The sequence below is a fragment of the Sesamum indicum genome, linkage group LG8 (genome assembly GCF_000512975.1).
Source record: "Sesamum indicum cultivar Zhongzhi No. 13 linkage group LG8, S_indicum_v1.0, whole genome shotgun sequence".
Taxonomy (NCBI): Eukaryota; Viridiplantae; Streptophyta; class Magnoliopsida; order Lamiales; family Pedaliaceae; genus Sesamum; species Sesamum indicum.
This window is the reverse complement of record NC_026152.1, coordinates 8,293,232-8,312,313: the sequence shown is the minus strand read 5'-3', so window position 1 is coordinate 8,312,313 and position 19,082 is coordinate 8,293,232. Positions and strand designations below refer to the sequence as shown.

Sequence of the window (19,082 nt, the reverse complement as noted above, 5' to 3'; positions counted from 1 at the left end):
TGTTGTTCAGCTAGGCTTCAAGCCAAAAATACATGAAAAGACAAATACCAGTTTTTCTGCGTATTGATTGAGCTGACAGACAGAGCTTGAGAAGTTGCCATGCTTGAAGCGTCTGGGAAGTATATCTGCGGAAAATCGGAGAGGGTCCCAAACAATGAAGCCGGTGGTGCCTAGTACGTTCCATGAAATAAGAGAGTTCGTGCTTGGATCGTTCACAATACTAAAGGTCTTAGTCCGAGCCCTCCTCCCTCATTCTTGTGTCCCAACATATCTGAAGAACCCCACAACGATGATGGACACGGCATACTTCCGCCACCACCATTGGCGGCTCCTCTCGCCTCCACAGCCCCAACTATAGATCTTTAATTCCTCAACGAACCCTTAATGGATGACAGGACGCGTCTGTTCATTGTGCTTTTTAATTTGTCCAGATTGTGAAGTTGTTTCAACTTATTGCCTGATTAGCTGATCAGGGCTAGTCTTTTTCTTTCTCTAACATGCATGCAATCAGTTCATGAAACTGGAGCAAGCATGAGGAAGGAGGTAGAAGCAAGTATGAAACTAGTTTAACTTCATGGCAAACCAAGATGTTGATTTTCTCTGGCAGAAGGTAGACCAATGACTGCAAGATTGATATCATATTCGTATTGTACTGTATAGAATATAGATATTCTCTAACATCTAACTTGATTTGTTCTAATTGATCAGAAAAAGGAGATTGATTTGTGCTATTTCATCAATGATCTTCGCGTGGTCCTTGATTTCCAACAGATAGTACAATAACGTGCAGGTCTTGCTGCAGATAAGTGGAATTGCTTGAAATTGTTAATCGAACAACTAAATTTAGTAATTATTAATTCTGTGAAAATTAATTAGAGAGGTGATGAAGTCCGGAATTTAATTTGTTTCATCACCTCACCGGTTGGCTGCTCATCTTGACCACTGTACCAACCTCAACATCATTACTGAACCGAACTCACCATATATCTTTGGGACTATGAACAAAAACATAGGAGACTGATCATGCTTCAGAAAAAGAGAACATTCAGCTATTCATATGCCACTAGAGTCTCTCCCGAAAATGAAACGCCTAGTCCAGTCTGATATCACCAATGCCCTTGTACGCCAACTTACCAGCTTGCTGAAGAGACGAAGATGCAAGAATCAATGAATGATATGCATGTCAAAAGGCAATGTACATAGGATAGAGCTAATATTGGACTACACCACTTCTTGCGGTTTGCTTATTTCATAGTTGATCTCAGGAATTACAGGGACAAAGAGAACTCACCTTGCATATACAGAATACCAAAGCCATTGAGTGCTGTGGCCAATTGAAACCCAGTCGCCAGGGAGCTGGGCAGCCGTCTGCTCCCCTCCCAAAGGAGCAAATTGTCCAAGATGCTTGTACCTAAGGCGCATCATGCACATAAGCAATAAAATATATCCACTTTCTGACACAACTTTTATTTAGTAATTAAGTAGCATGTATTGTGAAAAATGTTATTAGACTCGGGCTCACTGCAATTCGTTATCTTGCATGAACCTCAAAAGTTAGGCTAAAGAAGGAGCTTCAAGTTTTAGCTTCATCAATTTTAGCTTCATTAGAGCTTCCAGAAAACTAGCATAAGTTTTACCTAAAAGGGCGGAAGCGATGGCGTCCTTCACCCCTGAAGCGCAGTGGACCTTCTGGATTTCTCTCACACTCTTCCATACGGTTGAAACAGTCAGCTAGATAGGATCCTTGCTGTGCTGCAACCTGAAATTCCATCAAGGAAGTCAACTGTCATGAGTCTTTCTAACGGAGGAAAAAAGATTGTGAAATCCACCAAGACGTGTCACTGGCTAAAGAACCTGGGCAGTTGCGGGAAGGTTCTTCATTTGAGAATCCACCTGGGAAAGAGCTGATTTGAATTCTTCAAGATTGACTTCAACTGATTCCTTTACAGCATCACCTTTAGAATCTTTCAATAGATCAACAAGAGTCCGCATATGTTTATTCTTTAAATAGAGTGCTACTTGGGGGTATCTTTCACATAAATCGTCAAGCACTTCTTGAAATTCCTTAATGGTAAGTGTCCCTGAGTTGTCTTTATCTGCTTTCCGAAATATAACCCATATATCTTCCTTACAATATAAAAAAGTAGGGTTAACCTTAATGGAGAACTCCATGTAAAAAAAAGGTAACATTAGCTTGAATCATCACAGACCAAGTAAACCACAAACTAATGGAGACAAAAACATACCATGACCCTGCGCTGATTGATTGTGGAACAATCTCCTAATGCATATATACTGTCACATCCTTCTACTCGCAGCCACTCGTCAGTTGCCAGTGCACGTCTGTTACCCTGGGTGACAAAACCTGAGTTTTCAGCAATTCTCATAACTCAATGGAATAAAGCCGGCAATAAACCATGAAAAAGACACATCAAATACAGTAACTCACAACTGTAAAGACAGCTTTTTTATGCCTCCCGTTCTATTACCTGACCAATTTGCTTCATGAAATCCATGATAACAGGGTGAGTTCCAATGCCAGTTGACCAGACAACCATACCATATGGCATAGTGGATATTCCCCCACCATCCTTAACTTCTTTAGTTGAAATTTCTTTCTCTGATACTTTCACAACCATTGCCCCAGTTTTGACATCAATTCCATCCCTCTGAAATTTCTCTTCAGCAAAAGCTGTGATTCTTTTGTCAAACCTGTAAAGAGAAACTTGCATGAGCACATAATTCAAGGGGGCCTCTATATATTGCATCTTTTTAATCCAAAAGACTCATCCTCTTCATTATGCATATGTGTCTATGTTTATCTGTTTACATATTTTTAATTAGCTTACACGTCTTTTTAAATCTAGGAAAGCAATCAGGTGATTACTGCTAGTGAAAAACAACAAAAACCTTGTCGTAATATGAATAACCAATCATATTTAAATTCTTCGAAGCATTGTTTCCAGAATTCTATTTTAAGTAAGCTGATACTTACATGTTCAGAATATGATCTGTAGCTTCGAGAAGTGTTATCTTAACTGCCTCTTTAACCTTGGGGTATAACCTCACTAGATCTTCATTTACATAGTCATGAAGCTCTGCTGCAAACTCAACACCAGTTGGGCCTCCACCAACAACAACAAAATGAAGAATTCGCTTTCTTTCATCATCACTTAGGTTAGGCAAACTGGCTCTTTCAAAACAATCGATTACAGTCCTACGGATCTTCTGAGCATCTTCAAGTTCCTGCACAAGAAGCAGTTCCATCAAACCAAGCTTGCCAAGAAGAGACAGAATACACAACAGCTTGCATGTCTATTAGTCTGGCATATCTAACTTGCATGAACTTATATGCACCAATATGGTATGATCAGTTTTCAAGTCGTACCCCATGCAGACGGAAGTTACATTTACATCCCAATCTAGATGTGTGCGAACAAGTATTGTTGCGCCGCACAAGAGCATTATAATGCAAACAAAGAATGACAAAACATATCGTAAGACAAGCTTGTGGATGTTACCTTCAAGAAATGGCAATTTTCCGCCACACCAGGGATGTTAAATGTATTTGCACGGGCTCCAATGGCAATCACAAGGTAGTCATAATCTACAACAATTTCCTCTTTCTCATTCAGATTGCCAGCTATATGAGATCGACAATAAATTTTCTTATTTTCTGCATCAATCTTGAAGCACTCTGCTTCCCAGTAGTGAATATTTACATTTTTCTGCCAGAAAGAGAGGTCCATTGAAGCAATGTAAGCATTTAAACAATAAAACTAACAAGGAAAAGTTCTAATACTGAAGGCTTCACTTCACTCCATCAGAAAAGCGTATCGTGGAGACGGAATTTTCAGATGATTAAAGCTCAATTTAGAAAGATTGTAAAGAATTCTAAACTCATTGAATAGATAGACGTAGAAGTACGACCAAAGCATGCCTAAAATTGCAAAGCTCATGTTACAAGCTCAAATAAGAAGGAGAAGCGCATGAAGGAACCTGACAGTATAAATCAGCAAGTTCAGTGACGAGTAAAAAGCATAAGTTTGAGATAACAGATGTAGAAGTTCTGCAGTATTCTAGTCAAGGATAGGGCTTATACTGCCTCACCCAAATACTTACCTTCCTGACAATGTTGCGGACTGGTTCTGCAATGCTGCGAGGTTCCACAGTGCCGCATGTCACACTTGGTAGTAATGGTGTGAATGCAAAATAGTTACGTGGTGATATCACCTGGACATCATACGATGGATTTTTCAGATTTTTCAAGAAACTTATCCCAGCCCAACCAGTTCCAAGTACCACCACTTTTTTCTTCTTGCTATCAGCCTCACTTGAATCGAAGGTCATTCCATTCTCTGATTTAACATCAGAAAATGCCAAAACGCCTCCACCACTGCCATTCACATACAGAAAGGGAAGCATGATATAGTTACCATGTCATGTTAATGTAACTCAATGGCAAATCTGATGCTGGTATATCAGCTAGAAATTCAGAAAAATGTTTCGTCCAGTATGCTTATTGAAAGAATTGTCACAATTGGCATATAGTACGAATCTTTTAACTATCATGACACAAGCATAAACACGCAATCTAGCTCAATCATGCTACAATTACAAACTAATTCTTAAAAAGCCACAATGAAGTGTAAAACTGATTAGATCCCCATCCCCCAACAGCTCAACCGAAGAACTCGCTCGACTTTATTTTTCAATAACCAGCCTTAAGTCGATGCAACATTACTTAACTTCACAAAATTCATTGTCAGTAAAACATGAAAAACACCAAGCAAATGTAAGTCCAGCCCCCGCAAATTGTCAGGCAACAGGAAACTACCCCTAAACCTTTACCAGATCAAAATTTCCAACTCCATCAAGACATCTCAGAATCGACGTAGGACTCAACCTTACGGAAATCTAACAGCCCAAAATAGAGTAACAAAGAACAAAAAACTACTCTTTCAGTATTAAGAGAGGTGCAAGATTACCTAGTGGCGAAAACAATCAACATTCTAGCAAGCCAAGGATTCACCCTGAAAGTTCTGCAGAACCTCCGAAACAACGTCATCTTCTGTATGTTTCAGACACTCTTAACTGGAAATTAACCACCTGAAAACAAAGAGCATACAGCAGAAAATTCATGAAACAGAGTCGCACTCGTACGCAGAAAAAGACAGGAATAAAGACAAGAAGTTCACTCTAACTTTGCAAGAAAAATCACCCAAAAAGATGGGAGGAGGAGGGTGCAGGGGAACCTGATGCCCTGCGCTTTTACCCGAACTGCTCGTTTTGCCTTTTCCACTGTTGTCATGAACGTTCCCCAGGTTTCATAACTTGGCGCACCACATCAGGACACGTGCACTCCCCAACCCTGCTCTCTTGTCCACGCACTCACATACAAAATTTTCAATCTTATGATTAATTATATAAAATATATAGGTTTCATTACACTCTTCTCTCGTTAAGTTTGGCATATTCAAGTGATTTAAAGTTTTCCACTAGGCGCGGTGCGTGTGATTTGCCGGCACGCACGCAAATTGATTGCGTTGAGCAAACGAAAACGTACAGCTTTGGATGCGGAAGGTACGTCTGGTTAAAGCGTACAATGGGGTTCAATTACTTATATATTAGTTCGAGTCAAATTGCATTGATTTGAACACCTCAGGAGCATATATACGCATGAATGCCTTAACGGCTAGTTGATACTAAGAACTAAAAAATATCTTTGCCAGCTTTGGTGTTATATTAATACAAAAATTTGGCAACCTAAGTGGATTCCTTGTCGGTTACTCCAGCTCCGATGAAAACTATATTAATATTTGAATTTATAAGATCAATAAATTAAAATATTGCAGTTCTAAACTTTGAATTTAACGGAAACAATCATAAATAGATACGAATATTTAGAATCGGGATATGATAATATATATATAAAAAAATTATATTGAGAATACTTACATGAAAGCATGCCGTAAAAGTGGATAAACATAGACTCTGATTCGATATATCGACCATTTTATGTTAAATTTAAAATAAAAAATTAAACTTAAATGAAATAAAGAAATTAAAAATTACTATATCAATTCATATTTATAACTCAGGAAAATTATCGCCAGTACTCTTCTCTTATTTAATAGTAAATTGCTACCTTGTAGTCTCGTATTTATACCTAACCAGCAATATTGCTAAAGATACAGAGAACTCTACCTTGTCATAGGAGAAGTAAATGCTACGAGGCGGCAGCTATCTCTTTATGTAAGTCTAACAGAAAAAGAAAATCCTAAGGTTAAGAAGCTATGCGTTCAAGTGAGAACAATTGTGTCCTAACGAAGCACCCAAAAATGGATAGGTGCAAGGGCTCAACACAATTTCAAAAAATAATATAGCTCCCAGCAACTAAAAGATCGACGATAAAGCCCATACTCATAAGAGTAATATATGTAAGCAAATGGCTTTCGAAAGGAGAGTACTAACCGGCTGATGAGTTGGTAATAAACGAGGCTTGCCTTCCCCCTAGTAAGTGGACTCTCCTCAAAAGTCACCTATGTTTCTTACGGAAAGCGTTGCTTGGGGAATAAACCTCTTAGCGGGAACTCTTTAGCCCTATTTATAAAGGAAAACTATTGATTGGAACTAATGGCTCTAAAGTAGACCAATTCAGAGTAAGGATAATGCATGGAGATTCCCGAATACACTATACGGTGGGTGTACTCCATATCCAACTGTGGATCTTGGGTATGCGGCTTAGGGAAACGCGATTAAAAAAACAAAAATCACAATCTTGCCGTTTAAACAAGTCCTCAATAACTGTGGATGTCTAATATGGAATTTGCTTTCTTGTCATTGATAACAAATTGAATGATTTAAGTTTAGGGTAATTACGCTCAAGTTTGGTGTAATTATACATAAATTTTTATGATTTAAAAAACTATATCTAGTACCTTTAAAGTTTGCATCCTCTAACAAATAAGTCCATCCGTTAGTCAAAATTCATTGAATTTGCTGATATCAATAAAAAAAAATTATATTTATAATTAATTTCTTGCAATTAAGATAAATCTTTTTATAATCAAATTACTCTCATACATTTTCGCGCATTAATACATATGAGGATGTATATATTTTCACTGTCACAGGGGTAGTTTAGTTGAAAAAAAAATATTTAATTTGTAATAAATCAATTGAGTGTAAATATAAATTTTCATTCAATTTTTTTTATAATATCAACAAATTCAATGAATTTTGACTAACGGAATCGACTTATTTATTAGTCGGAAGCAAACCTCAAGGATACTAGATGTAATTTCCCAAACTACAAAGAATTTAGGCATAATTGTTCCAAACCTCAGGGGAGGGAAATGCAATTATCCCTTCAAATTTTGTCTTTTAGGTATTGTTATCCAACAAATAAAACAAAAAGTAATTTAGTAGCTAAAAGATTTTTATTTGGTTTTAACTTTTAATAATTTTCTTTTTAAAAAAAATAAAAATAAAAAATAGGTATAAGAAGCACTAAACTTTTAAAGCTTGGATACCTTCCTCAACTCTTGAGTGCAGCTCACAAAGTTTGGATCAAGAGTTTATGTTTTCCAAGTCTTGAACTTTATAAAGTAAGTTGGCAAATTACTGAAATGTGAGCTGTGAATTAGCATAAATTAGGTCTTCTTAGAGCGCTCTCCTGCTCTCAATTTGTAAATTCGCGCCTGGACGTAAAGATTTCTAATTTTGGCTTCTCCAAACACTTGCATAAAAATCACATTAAAGGAAAGGCCTGGGGAAGCTACAAATAAGTATGAGATAGAACTTTATTTGTTTTACAAATCACAACTTATACTTGTCCTGAGATGATGAAGTTCGAAGAACTTTAATTTGTTGTGTCACCGGTTGATTGCTTATCTTCACCGCTGTACCAACCCCAACATCATTACTGAACAGAACTCACCACATATCTCCGGAACTATGAGAAAACATAGGAGACTGATGCTTCAGAGAAAGAGAACATTCAGCTTCATATGCAGCTGGAGTCTCTCCCGAAAATGAAACGCCTCGTCCAGTCAGATATCACCGATGCCCTTGAACGCCAACTTTCTAGCTTGCTGAAGAGATGAAGATGCAAGAATCAACTAATGATATGCAATTCAAAAGGCAATGCAGGTAGGCAAGAACTAATATTGGACTACTACACTTGTTGGGCTTTGCTGATTCCATTGTTGATCTCGGAATTACAGGGACAAAGGGAATTCACCTTGTATATAGAGAATACCAAAGCCATTGACTGATGCGTCCAATTGAAACCCAGTCTCCAGGGAACTGTGCAGCTGTCTGCTCGCCGCCCAAAGCAGCAAATTGTCCAAGATACTTGTACCTGGGATGCATCATGAACATGAGCAATGAAATATATCCACCTTCTGACACTAAACATTTATTTAGTAGTTAAGTGCATGTAATCTCAAAATGTTATTAAAACTTGGGCTCGCTGCAATTCATTATCTTGCATAAACCTCAACGTTAGTGCTAAAGAAGGAGCTTTAAAGTTTTAGCTTCAGCGATTTTAGTTCTCATTTCTAGAGCTTTCAGAAAACTAGCATGACTTGTACCTGAAAGGGTGGAACCGATGACGTCCTTCGCCCCTGAAACGCAGTGGACCTTCTGGATTTCTCTCACACTTCTCCATACGGTTGAAACAGTCAGCAAGATAGGATCCTTGTTGTGCAGCAACCTGAAATTCCATCAAGAAAGTCAGTTGTCGTTAATCTTTCTAATGGAGGAAAAATGATTGTGAAGTTCACCAAGATGTGTCGTTGGCTAAAGAACCTGGGCAGTTGCTGGAAGGTTCTTCATTTGAGAATCCACCTGGGAAAGAGCTGATTTGAATTGTTCAAGATTGACTTCAACTGATCCCTTTACAGCATCACCTTTTGAATTATTCAACAGATCAACAAGAGTCCGCATACGTTTATTTTTAAAATAGAGTGCTACTTGGGGGTATCTTTCACGTATATCGTCAAGTACTTCTTGAAATTCCTTAACGGTAAGCGTCCCTGAGTTGTCTTTATCTGCTTTCCGAAATATATCCGATATATCTTCCTTAAAATATAAAAAAAGTAGGGTTAACCTTAATGGAGAACTCCATGTGAAAAAAGGTAAACATTAGCTTGAATGATCACAGACCAAGCAAAACACAAACTAATGGAGACAAAGATACCATGACCCTGCGCTGATTGATTGTCGCACAATCTCCTAAAGCATATATACCGTCACATCCTTCTACTCTTAACCACTCGTCAGTTGCCAATGCACGTCTATTATCCTGGGTGACAAAACCTGAGTTTTCAGCAATTCTGATAACTCAATGGAATTAAGTCGGCAATAAACCATGAAAAGACACAGCAACTCACAACTGTAAAGACAGCTTTGTATGCACCCGAGCTATTACCTGACCAATTTGCTTCATGAAATCCCTGATAACAGGGCGAGTTCCAATGCCAGTTGCCCAGACAACCATACCATATGGCATCGTGGATATTCTCCCACCATTCTTAACTAAAATTTCTTTATCTGATACTTTCACAACCATTGCCCCAGTTTTGACATCAATTCCGTCACTCTGAAACTTCTCTTCAGCATAAGCTGTGATTCTTTTGTCAAACCTGTAAAGAGAAACTTGCATGATTACATAATTCATGAAACCAGTATAGTGCATCTTTTAATCCAAAGACTCATCCTCTTCATAATGCATATCTCTTTACATATTTTTAATTAGCTTACCTTCTCTTTAAAACTAGGAAAACAATCAGATGATTTTAGAGCTAGTAAAAAGCAACAAAAACCTTGTTGTAATATGAATAACCAATCATGTTTATCTAATCATAGAAGCATTGTTTCCAGAATTCTGCTTTAAGCAACCTGAAACTTACATGTTCAGAATATGGTCTGTAGCTTCGAGAAGTGTTATCTTAACTGCCTCTTTCACCTTGGGGTATAACCTGACTAGATCTTCCTTAACATAGTCGTGAAGCCCTGCTGAAAACTCAACACCAGTTGGACCTCCACCAACAACAACAAAATGAAGGATTCTCTTTCTTTCATCATCACTTAGGTTAGGCAAACTAGCCCTTTCAAAACAATCAATAACGGTCCTACGGATCTTCTGAGCATCTTCTAGTTCCTGCACAAGAAGCAGTTCCATCAACCAAGCTTGCCACGAAGGTCAAGTCTTACCCCATAGTTAGAGAAATTACACTGACATCCCTATCTAGATGTGAGGAAACAACTATTGTTGTGCCGCCCAAGAGGATTATAGTATAAACAAAGAATGACAAAGCATATCGTAAGACAAGCCTGTGGATGTTACCTTCAAGAAATGACAATTTTCCGCCACACCAGGGATGTTAAATGTATTTGCAGGGGCTCCAATGGCAATCACAAGGTAGTCATAATCTACATCGATCTCCTCTTTCTCATTCAGATTGCCAGCTATATTAGATCGACAATAAACTTTCTTATTTTCTGCATCAATATTGAAGCACTCTGCTTCCCAATAGTGAATATTTACATTTTTCTGCCAGAAAGATAGGTCCGTTGAGGCAATGTAAGCACTTAAACAATAAAATTAACAATGAAAAGTTATGCTACTAAGAGGTTCCAATTCATTCCATCAGAAAGCATATTGTGGAGACAGGATTTTCAAATGTTTAAAGCTAAATTTGGTTATACGTAGAAGAACGACCAAAGAATGACTAAATTGCAAAGATCATTTTTTACAAGCTCAAATAAGAAAGAGATGCGTGTGAAGGAACCTGACAGTATAAATCAACAAGTTCAGTGAAGAGTAAAAAGCATAAGTTTGAAGATAACAGATGTAGAACTTATGCAGTAGTCTAGTCAAGGATAAGGCTTATACTGCCTCATTCAAATACTTACCTTCCTGACAATGTTGCGTACTGGTTCTATAATGCTGCGAGGTTCTAGAGTGCCACATGTCACACTTGGTAGTAATGGGGTGAATGCAAAATAGTTACGTGGTGATATCACCTGGACATCATACGATGGATTTTTCAGATTTTTCAAGAAATTTATCCCAGCCCAACCAGTTCCTAGTACCACCACTTTTTTCTTCTTGCTATCAGCCTCACTTGAATCAGAGGTCATTCCATTCTCTTGTTTAGCCTCAGAAAACGCCAAAACGCACCCACCACTGCCATTCACATACAGAAAGGGGAAGGGGATACAGTTACCATATAATGCAATTCAATGGCAAATCTGATGCTGGTAGATCAGCTAAAAATTCAGGAAAAGGTTTCTTCAGAGTATCCTTATTGAAGAATTGTCACAATCAGTAGACATTTCTATAAGTAGGGCAAAACTGATCAGATGAGGATCAGTTCACATAAAAGAGTTTTCTCCCAGGGAGGAGAGTCATCAATCTCCTTCACAATTACAGAATATAGCAAGAATACTTTTAACTATAAGGACACATGTAAGTACATGCAATCTAGCTACATCATGCTACAGCCAACAAACTAATTCTTAAAAAGCAACAATGAAGTGTAAAAAGATCATTACTTCCCCAAACAGCTCAAGCAAAGAACTCGCTCGACTTTGTTTTTTCTATCAAACTCCAACCAAAACCAGCCTAAGTCGATGCAACATTTACTTAACTTCATAAATTCATTGTCAGTTAAACATGAAAAACAACAAGTCAATGTAACTCCAGCCTCCGCAAATAGTCAGGCAACTGGAAATTACCCCTAAACTTTAATCATTCATCCAGACCAAATCTTCAACTCCATTCAGAATCAACGTGGAAAGCAACTCATTCAGAAATCTAATAGCCGAAAATAGAGTAACAAAAAAGAAAAGAAAAAACTACTCTTTCAGTAATAAGAGAGGAAAGATTACCTGACGGTGAAAACAATCAACATTCTAACAAGCCATGGATTCACCCTGAAAATTCTGCAGAACCTCTGAAACAAGGTCATTTTCAGTATGTTTCAGACACTCTTAACTGGAAATTAACCACCTGAAAACAAAGAGCATACATCAGAAAATACACCAAACAGAGTCGCACATGCAGAAAGATGAGAAGTTCGCGCTGGCTTTACTGGTGTAAATCACAACTGAACTGTGAGCAAGAGAAAGGAACAACGAGAAGAAGTTGAGCTGCGCTCTACCCGAAGTTGAACTGCTCTTTTTCCACTGTCGTCCTCAGGAACGTCGCCAGCTTTTATCACTTGGCGGGAGATCTGGATCCGGGGAAGGGTGGCCCACATGCAAATTGATTCCGTTGACCAAACGACAACGTACAGCTTTCGATGCAGAAGGTACGTCAGCGAGCATCACGGCTAAGTAAGTAAAATATCGATGTCGCGGTTGATGCTATAATTATGCAGAAGCATATAATAACAATAATAATATCAATGAAGAAATTTTATATTGAGAGTGGTTACAATAAACAAATACAAGCATGAAGCATACCCTAAATATAATTATCCCATTCCTCAACTTCAACATCTCCCCCATAAGTATACGATGTATTGTGACGTTATATATTTCATTTTAAGATCACGTCAAACACGCTTGATTGGTATTCATCATTGTTGATTTGTATTATCCAAGATTCGAAACTTGGCTTTGTCACTTTAGGGTAGTCGGGTCGGTCGGGGTCGACCCACTTAAAAATTTCAAATCTTGGTCTTTTCCAAACACTTCCATTTGGCAGGAAAATCACATTAAAGGAAAGAATAAGAAGATTCTACTTAAATTCACTACCGCCATACCATGCATTATCATATATCCTTTACAATACTCAGCTGTACCCAAACATCTATAATTGGACTCTACAATTATACACATGGGAAGACCTAGGCAATTAGTAACCCCATGGAGGCCGGGGATAAAGTCCAGGCCGCTGTGCATCTGTAGGAGGAGGCCTCAGAGCAGATGTAGAAAAAGGAAATCAATGGAGAAATTGAATTAACTGCCATTGCAAAGGCAGAACTTTGGCCAATTTTCATATATGAATTGCTGTACAATACTCTCTGTTAAATACAGAGGAAAATGCAGATGAAAGAGACGACTAACAAAAATAACAAACTAACCAATCAGCTGACATAAACGTAAAACTAATAGGACAAGTGAAAAACGTGTTTTCCATTCCACAAAAACGCGACTTCGTAAGGAAAGGAGCTCTGCTTCTCTGTTATGCTTCTCTGTGATCAACCATTTCTCTGTTTTGTCCTCTGCTTCTCTGTGATCAACCAGTGCCTTTTATCCGAGAATTCCCAACACCCCCCCCACAAGTGGGACTTGGGGTGACAGCAAACAAGCCCAACTTGCCCAAGAGACCAGAAAATGAGAGCTTGGGAAGAGATTTAGTAAACAAGTCAGCAACTTGATCACGGCTTCGAACAAAAACGGGCTGAATAAAACCTGACTTGTAGCAATTTCGCACGACATGGCAGTCAATGTCGAGGTGTTTCGTGCGCTCATGAAACACCGGATTGGCCATGATGTGAATGGCAGCTTGATTGTCGCAGTGAAATGGAATAGGAACGGTAACAGAAACACCAAAATCCTTCAGCAAATAAGCTATCCATTGAAGCTCACAAGAGGTGGCTGCCATACTACGGTATTCGGCCTCGGCAGAGGAGCGTGAGACGGTGCTTTGCTTCTTCGTTTTCCAAGAGATCAAGGATGGTCCAAGGAAGATGGCGAAGCCAGTGAGAGAGCAACGTGAGTCGAGACAGGCACCCCAATCAGCATCGCAAAAAGCCTGCAGTTGAAGCGAATTTGAGGAAGGGAAAAATAGTCCAAGATCTGGACAGCTGCTTAAATAACGAACTAAGTGCAGCACAGCACGCCAATGAGACTGGCAAGGAGTCTGAATGAACTGACTGAGTTGTTGTACGCTATGTGATATATCCGGTCGAGTGAAACATAAGTACAACAAACGCCCAACTAAACGTCTGTATCGTTCTGGATCAGCAAGAGGAGCACCAGAAGTAGAATGGAGTTTAATTCCAGAGGGCAAGGGAGTAGCCACAGGCTTGGCCGATTGGAGACCGCAGTCACGAATAATGTCATGAATATATTTCGACTGTGTAATGGATGTGCCAGCTGCAGAGCGTGCAATTTGTAAGCCAAGAAAATAGCGTGCACAACCTAAGTCCTTGATACTGAATAGGCCATCAAGATACACCTTGACTTGAGAAATGAGGTCAAGTGATGGAGCCATAAGAAGAACGTCATCAACGTAAACGAGAAGACCAATAAATCCGGAAGGCAACGCCTTAAAGAAAAGGCAGTGATCATGCCCAGACTGTCGAAATCCAAATTTTTCAAGACCTCGTGTAAATTCGGCATTACATTGTCTCGACGCCTGCTTCAAACCATACAAGGAACGCTTGAGTAAACAAGCGTGGCCAGGGGGAACAGAGTATCCTTCAGGAGCTGTCATGAATATTTCTTCATCGAGATACCCGTGGAGGAAAGCGTTGTTGATATCAACTTGGTGAAGAGGCCATTGAAAAGCTGTAGCCAAAGCTAGAAACAAACGTACCGTTACAGATTTGGCCACAGGTGAAAATCTCTCTGTGTAATCCACACCCTCTATCTGCGTGTATCCCTTTGCCACAAGCCTCGCCTTATGTCGTTCAACAGTTCCATCTTCCCGAAGTTTAGTCTTATAAACCCATTTGCATCCAATGGGTGATTTATCAGGCGGCAAGGGAACTACTTCCCACGTATGATTTTGTTCCAAAGCTGCAATTTCCTGTCGCATGGCCTCAGTCCAATGGGGAATGGAAGCTGCTGCCCTGTACGTTCTAGGCTCCTGCAAGATAGAAAGTGAAGACACAAATCCCATATATGCAGAATCATAAGAAGTGATGATAGGAGATTGATCAAGTGAAGGAAGATGACAAATGAAATCGTTAAGCCACGCAGGCTTATTGTGGCTTCGCATGGACCTGCGAAGTGCAGGGGAAGGAGTAGACGAATGCTGGTCAGGAGGGATGGAAGACGAGGGAGGAGAAGATGTTTTAGGAATTGAAGTACTATCCTCAAGATCATCATCAGTTAAGGGGATGACTGCCAATGGTATAGGTGGAGTGGATGTCTGGATTGTAGCAAAAGGGAAACAATTTTCACGAAACTGAACATTTCTAGAAACAAAGGTGGATTTAGTGTCAAGATCATAAAGTCTATATGCCTTTTGCCCACTAGGGTAACCCAAGAATACACATCTAGATGCCCTCTTATCAAATTTTGAAATATGAGGTTCGGGTTTAATAGCGAAACACAAACAGCCAATAGTACGGAGATGAGAATATGTGGGAGGCTTGTCATATAACAGTTCATATGGAGTTTTCCAGTTTAAAACTGCTGTTGGGTACCTATTGATTAAGTATGTAGCTCCCAAGATAGCATCACCCCAAAAATGCCGAGGAAAAGAGGCTTGAAACATGATAGAACGGGCTATTTCAAGCAACGACCTGTGCTTACGCTCCACGACTCCATTTTGTTGTGGAGTATAAGCACAACTACGTTGATGAACGATCCCAGAATTTCGAAGGAAATGCTGGAAAGAAGAGCTAAGGAATTCACTCCCGTTATCGGTTCGAATGGACTGCACTTGCTTATTGAATTGAGTAGTAATTAACTTGCAAAAGTTTTGAAATATTTCCAGAGTTTGTGATTTGAACTTCATGAGGAATGTCCAAGTCGAACGACTAAAATCATCAACGATAGTTAAAAAATATTGGCACCCAGACGTAGTAGGTTCCCTATAAGGCCCCCAAATGTCAAGATGAATGAGAGAGAACACAGATTTTGTTCGTATTTTGCTGGATTCAAAAGGCAATTTACACATTTTTGCAAGTGGACATATATCACAAGGTTTTATATTGTGACTCAGCTGTCACAAATCACCAATATGTTTTATGGAATTATGGGACAAATGTCCAAGTCTCTGATGCCAAAGGTCAGATTGATTCAAATCAACAATGCAAGAGTAAGGAGTACAGGTAAGAGACGCAGATTTTGTAGGTGCAGAAACTGATTCTAAAATGTAAAGGTTTCTAATCAAGTGTGCCGTAGCGAGAACTCTATTAGTCTTCTGGTCCTGCAGAGTGCAAGTAAAGGTTAGAAAACTAAATTGGATAGATAGCGAAGCACATAGTTGTTTGACAGAGAGTAAATTTACTGAGAATGAAGGAATATGAAGGACTTGGGTCAATTCGATTTTGGAACAAAGATGCAATGAGCCAATGTGTGAAACTGATTGTGAGTGTCCATTAGGCAGGTGTATGATCATTGGATTAGTGAGTTTAGTGTAAGAATGGAACAGTTTGAAATCTGCACATATGTGATGTGTTGCACCACTATCTATTATCCAAGAACTAGAAAGATCAGAGGCAGAAATTGCACTACTACCTGCAAAATTGTCGAGTTGTGCATAGTTGATCTTTAAAGGATCAAGTGGTATTTCCTCCTTCATATACTTCTTCATCTCCATACGCACTAAGTCAGCCAGGTTAGAGTGCTTGCTTTCATCCATCGTCAAACTAGCCTCATCAGTCATTTGAGCAATGAAACCTTTCCCCCTTCCTCCAGCTTTCTTTCTCTGTTCAGTCATGTCTCTGTACCAATCTGGTACTCCAAGCAGTTTAAAACATGAGTCCCTTGTATGCCCTGCCTTCTGGCAATGATCGCACACCATGGTTTTCTTATCAGCAAAGTTTTTCTTTCTATAATTCTGCCCCCTAGCTTGGAATGCGGCACCATTGTCCACATTACTTATGTTAACTTGCATCTGCTTCTCCATTCTGAGCAACATAGAGTATGCTTTAGTCACTGTAGGTAATGGTTCCAGAAGTAAAATCTGACTGCGAGCTTGCTCATAAATTGGATTTAACCCAACCAGAAATTGCATCAAATGATTAGAGGCATTCAAGTCGTCCACTGCTTTGTTAACGTTACAGGTGCATCCTGTACAAATGCATCGAGGTGTAGGTGATAGGCAAAAGAGCTCATCCCACAACCTTTTCAATTTTGTATAATATTCAGTAATAGACAAATTTCCTTGTGTAACTTGCCCAATATCCCTTTGCAATTGATAAATCTGAGGGCTATTACTTTCTCCATACCGCGCTTCTAGCTCAATCCAAAGTTCACGTGAAGATCCCACGTACATGAAAGACTCCGCCAATTCCTTTGTCATGCAGTTTAGAACCCAGGTAGTGACCATGGAATCAATGCGATTCCAGCGTTTGAACTCATCACTGCTAACTGGAGGTCGTATAGCAGTCCCTTCGATGAAATCGAGCTTCATTTTCGCTGTAAGGGCTCTCTTAATAGCCCTACTCCAAGCGAAGTAATTGTTCCCGGTGAATAATGCTGATACCATCACCATTCCCGGATGGTCAGACGATTGCAGTTGCATAAACTCAGGTTCTGAAACGCCACTTGAAGTGGCGTCATGTCCGATAGAGGTGCTATACTCCATGGCAGAGAAAATGAAGGAAAAGAACAATGGATATCGAGAGACCTTCACGAGGAAGGCTCTGATACCATGTAGAAAAAGGAAATCAATGGAGAAATTGAATTAACTGCCATTGCAAAGGCAGAACTTTGGCCAATTTTCATATATGAATTGCTGTACAATACTCTCTGTTAAATACAGAGGAAAATGCAGATGAAAGAGACGACTAACAAAAATAACATAACAACCTATCAGCTGACATAAACGTAAAACTAATAGGACAAGTGAAAAACGTGTTTTCCATTCCACAAAAACGCGACTTCGTAAGGAAAGGAGCTCTGCTTCTCTGTTATGCTTCTCTGTGATCAACCATTTCTCTGTTTTGTCCTCTGCTTCTCTGTGATCAACCAGTGCCTTTTATCCGAGAATTCCCAACAAGACGGCTGATGATACCCTCCAGTTCCAGCATGCTGCGCTTCGTTCGGGAAACGACCGAAGGGAGGTATAGGTGTTTGGGTCCTATAAGAACCTGTAGGGATAAGGACACACCAGATATTACAAGTGACCAGTTGATAGAGAAATGTAGATACAATTAACATGGGGTCTAACAAGAGGCGACGTTTGATTTCATGAAATTTTACCAGATCTATCGACTATGCTAGTGTTATCAAGGAGTTTAACAGATAATCAGGAGTATAAATGTTAGTTCATGAAACAAAAAAAGGTCACTCACCGTATGGGAATTGTGTAGCAGGCTGATATGCAGAATGCCTCATAGTCTGGACATCATGTAGTGCGCCCCCAGAACCACTGGCGTGTCTATCATCGCAAGTGTTGTACAATAATGCTCTAGAATAGAGTTCCACAGTGTTGCTCCATCTAGGATCAACTGTAACTCCATGTGAGAAATGTTGGCTACCAACACCAGTATGGTTGTAAGCATCATCGACACTGTAACTATTGTAGACCTCGCCAGTGCCTCCATGGGACGTCAGCACTCTGCTCTGAGACTCACTTATCCTGGAGCAGTCATATCCTTTGAAACTACCAGTATTATCAAAATCACGGCTGAAGTCACAAGTAGGAGGGCCTATATAGCATTAAGGAAAATCTACAACGTTAGCATGTTAAAGCATATTGAACATGGACAAAGAAGAATCATAGTAAGTTGCCTTGATCCTGAAATGAGGCACCATATGACTTCACTGGAGCTTTCTGACAATATTGCCATGAGGAGCTACTGTATGACATGAGAGAACTTTCACTTGAAGATTGCTTCATGCTCATTTCTCTTTTCATCTCATCCAAGGATATCTGTGATTCTGCTCCATTAAGTTCCAAAAACCAAACCTAGCCAGGAATGAAATGCAATAAACAACAATGCAGAAAAAAAAAGAACAGTTAATTGGGGAAATATATTAACTTTCTGAAACCTGATCGAAATACTCATCTGTCCTAGGCATGTCCTTGCTCATGGGCAAAGTATAGTTGGCTGCAAAGTTAACAGTTTCAAAACACCTAATTAATGTAATTTACTAGACAAAAAAGACCAAGAAGCAGTCAATTAATAGGAAACGTTCTATACGAGGATACCTAACAT

The 19,082-nt window shown here is 39.3% G+C and overlaps 3 protein-coding genes across 8 annotated transcripts in view; all 3 read right to left on the bottom strand.

The window, feature by feature from the left end:
* On the bottom strand, nucleotides 699-5,389 carry LOC105167935 (external alternative NAD(P)H-ubiquinone oxidoreductase B2, mitochondrial-like). 4 transcript variants are annotated; one of them, XM_020695637.1, is made up of 11 exons: nucleotides 5,276-5,389; nucleotides 4,989-5,109; nucleotides 4,123-4,396; nucleotides 3,522-3,728; nucleotides 2,996-3,246; nucleotides 2,490-2,712; nucleotides 2,247-2,351; nucleotides 1,855-2,127; nucleotides 1,638-1,759; nucleotides 1,292-1,411; nucleotides 699-1,141 (listed from the first exon to the last, which is right to left on the bottom strand). In XM_020695637.1, the coding sequence occupies exons 2-11, from the start codon at nucleotides 5,066-5,068 to the stop codon at nucleotides 1,054-1,056; spliced, it is 1,743 nt and encodes a 580-aa protein (XP_020551296.1). In that variant the 5' UTR covers nucleotides 5,069-5,109; nucleotides 5,276-5,389; the 3' UTR covers nucleotides 699-1,053. The 4 variants fall into 4 exon arrangements, with proteins under 4 accessions (XP_020551296.1, XP_011086126.1, XP_011086125.1 ...); XM_011087824.2 differs by having other exon boundaries at nucleotides 5,256-5,385; XM_011087823.2 differs by having other exon boundaries at nucleotides 5,222-5,370.
* Nucleotides 7,754-12,369, bottom strand: LOC105167933 (external alternative NAD(P)H-ubiquinone oxidoreductase B2, mitochondrial). Of its 3 annotated transcripts, none has more exons than XM_011087817.2 (11): nucleotides 12,126-12,369; nucleotides 11,902-12,022; nucleotides 10,924-11,197; nucleotides 10,355-10,561; nucleotides 9,918-10,168; nucleotides 9,437-9,650; nucleotides 9,206-9,310; nucleotides 8,815-9,087; nucleotides 8,598-8,719; nucleotides 8,246-8,365; nucleotides 7,754-8,096 (listed from the first exon to the last, which is right to left on the bottom strand). In XM_011087817.2, the coding sequence occupies exons 2-11, from the start codon at nucleotides 11,979-11,981 to the stop codon at nucleotides 8,009-8,011; spliced, it is 1,734 nt and encodes a 577-aa protein (XP_011086119.1). In that variant the 5' UTR covers nucleotides 11,982-12,022; nucleotides 12,126-12,369; the 3' UTR covers nucleotides 7,754-8,008. The 3 variants fall into 3 exon arrangements, with proteins under 3 accessions (XP_011086119.1, XP_011086117.1, XP_011086118.1); XM_011087815.2 differs by having other exon boundaries at nucleotides 12,174-12,368; XM_011087816.2 differs by having other exon boundaries at nucleotides 12,105-12,367.
* LOC105168586 (heterogeneous nuclear ribonucleoprotein U-like protein 1) overlaps nucleotides 12,973-19,082 on the bottom strand; it is a gene marked incomplete in the record, with an annotated part of 8,877 nt that continues 2,767 nt past the window's right edge. The window contains 4 exon segments of the mRNA XM_011088721.2: nucleotides 12,973-13,260; nucleotides 17,891-18,011; nucleotides 18,216-18,572; nucleotides 18,655-18,832. Coding sequence (XP_011087023.2) covers nucleotides 13,218-13,260; nucleotides 17,891-18,011; nucleotides 18,216-18,572; nucleotides 18,655-18,832 — 699 coding nt within the window.

Excerpts from the sequence above, each read along its gene's own strand:
- LOC105167935 (XM_020695637.1), bottom strand. The coding sequence starts at position 5,068 with ATGACGTTGTTTCGGAGGTTCTGCAGAACTTTCAGGGTGAATCCTTGG. Across the intron at positions 3,247-3,521 it reads AAAATTGCCATTTCTTGAAG|GAACTTGAAGATGCTCAGAA; the intron begins GTAACATCCACA and ends CTTCTTGTGCAG. Across the intron at positions 1,760-1,854 it reads ACCTTCCCGCAACTGCCCAG|GTTGCAGCACAGCAAGGATC; the intron begins GTTCTTTAGCCA and ends ATGGAATTTCAG.
- LOC105167933 (XM_011087817.2), bottom strand. The coding sequence starts at position 11,981 with ATGACCTTGTTTCAGAGGTTCTGCAGAATTTTCAGGGTGAATCCATGG. Across the intron at positions 11,198-11,901 it reads TTGATTGTTTTCACCGTCAG|TGGTGGGTGCGTTTTGGCGT; the intron begins GTAATCTTTCCT and ends TGTGAATGGCAG. Across the intron at positions 10,169-10,354 it reads AAAATTGTCATTTCTTGAAG|GAACTAGAAGATGCTCAGAA; the intron begins GTAACATCCACA and ends CTTCTTGTGCAG.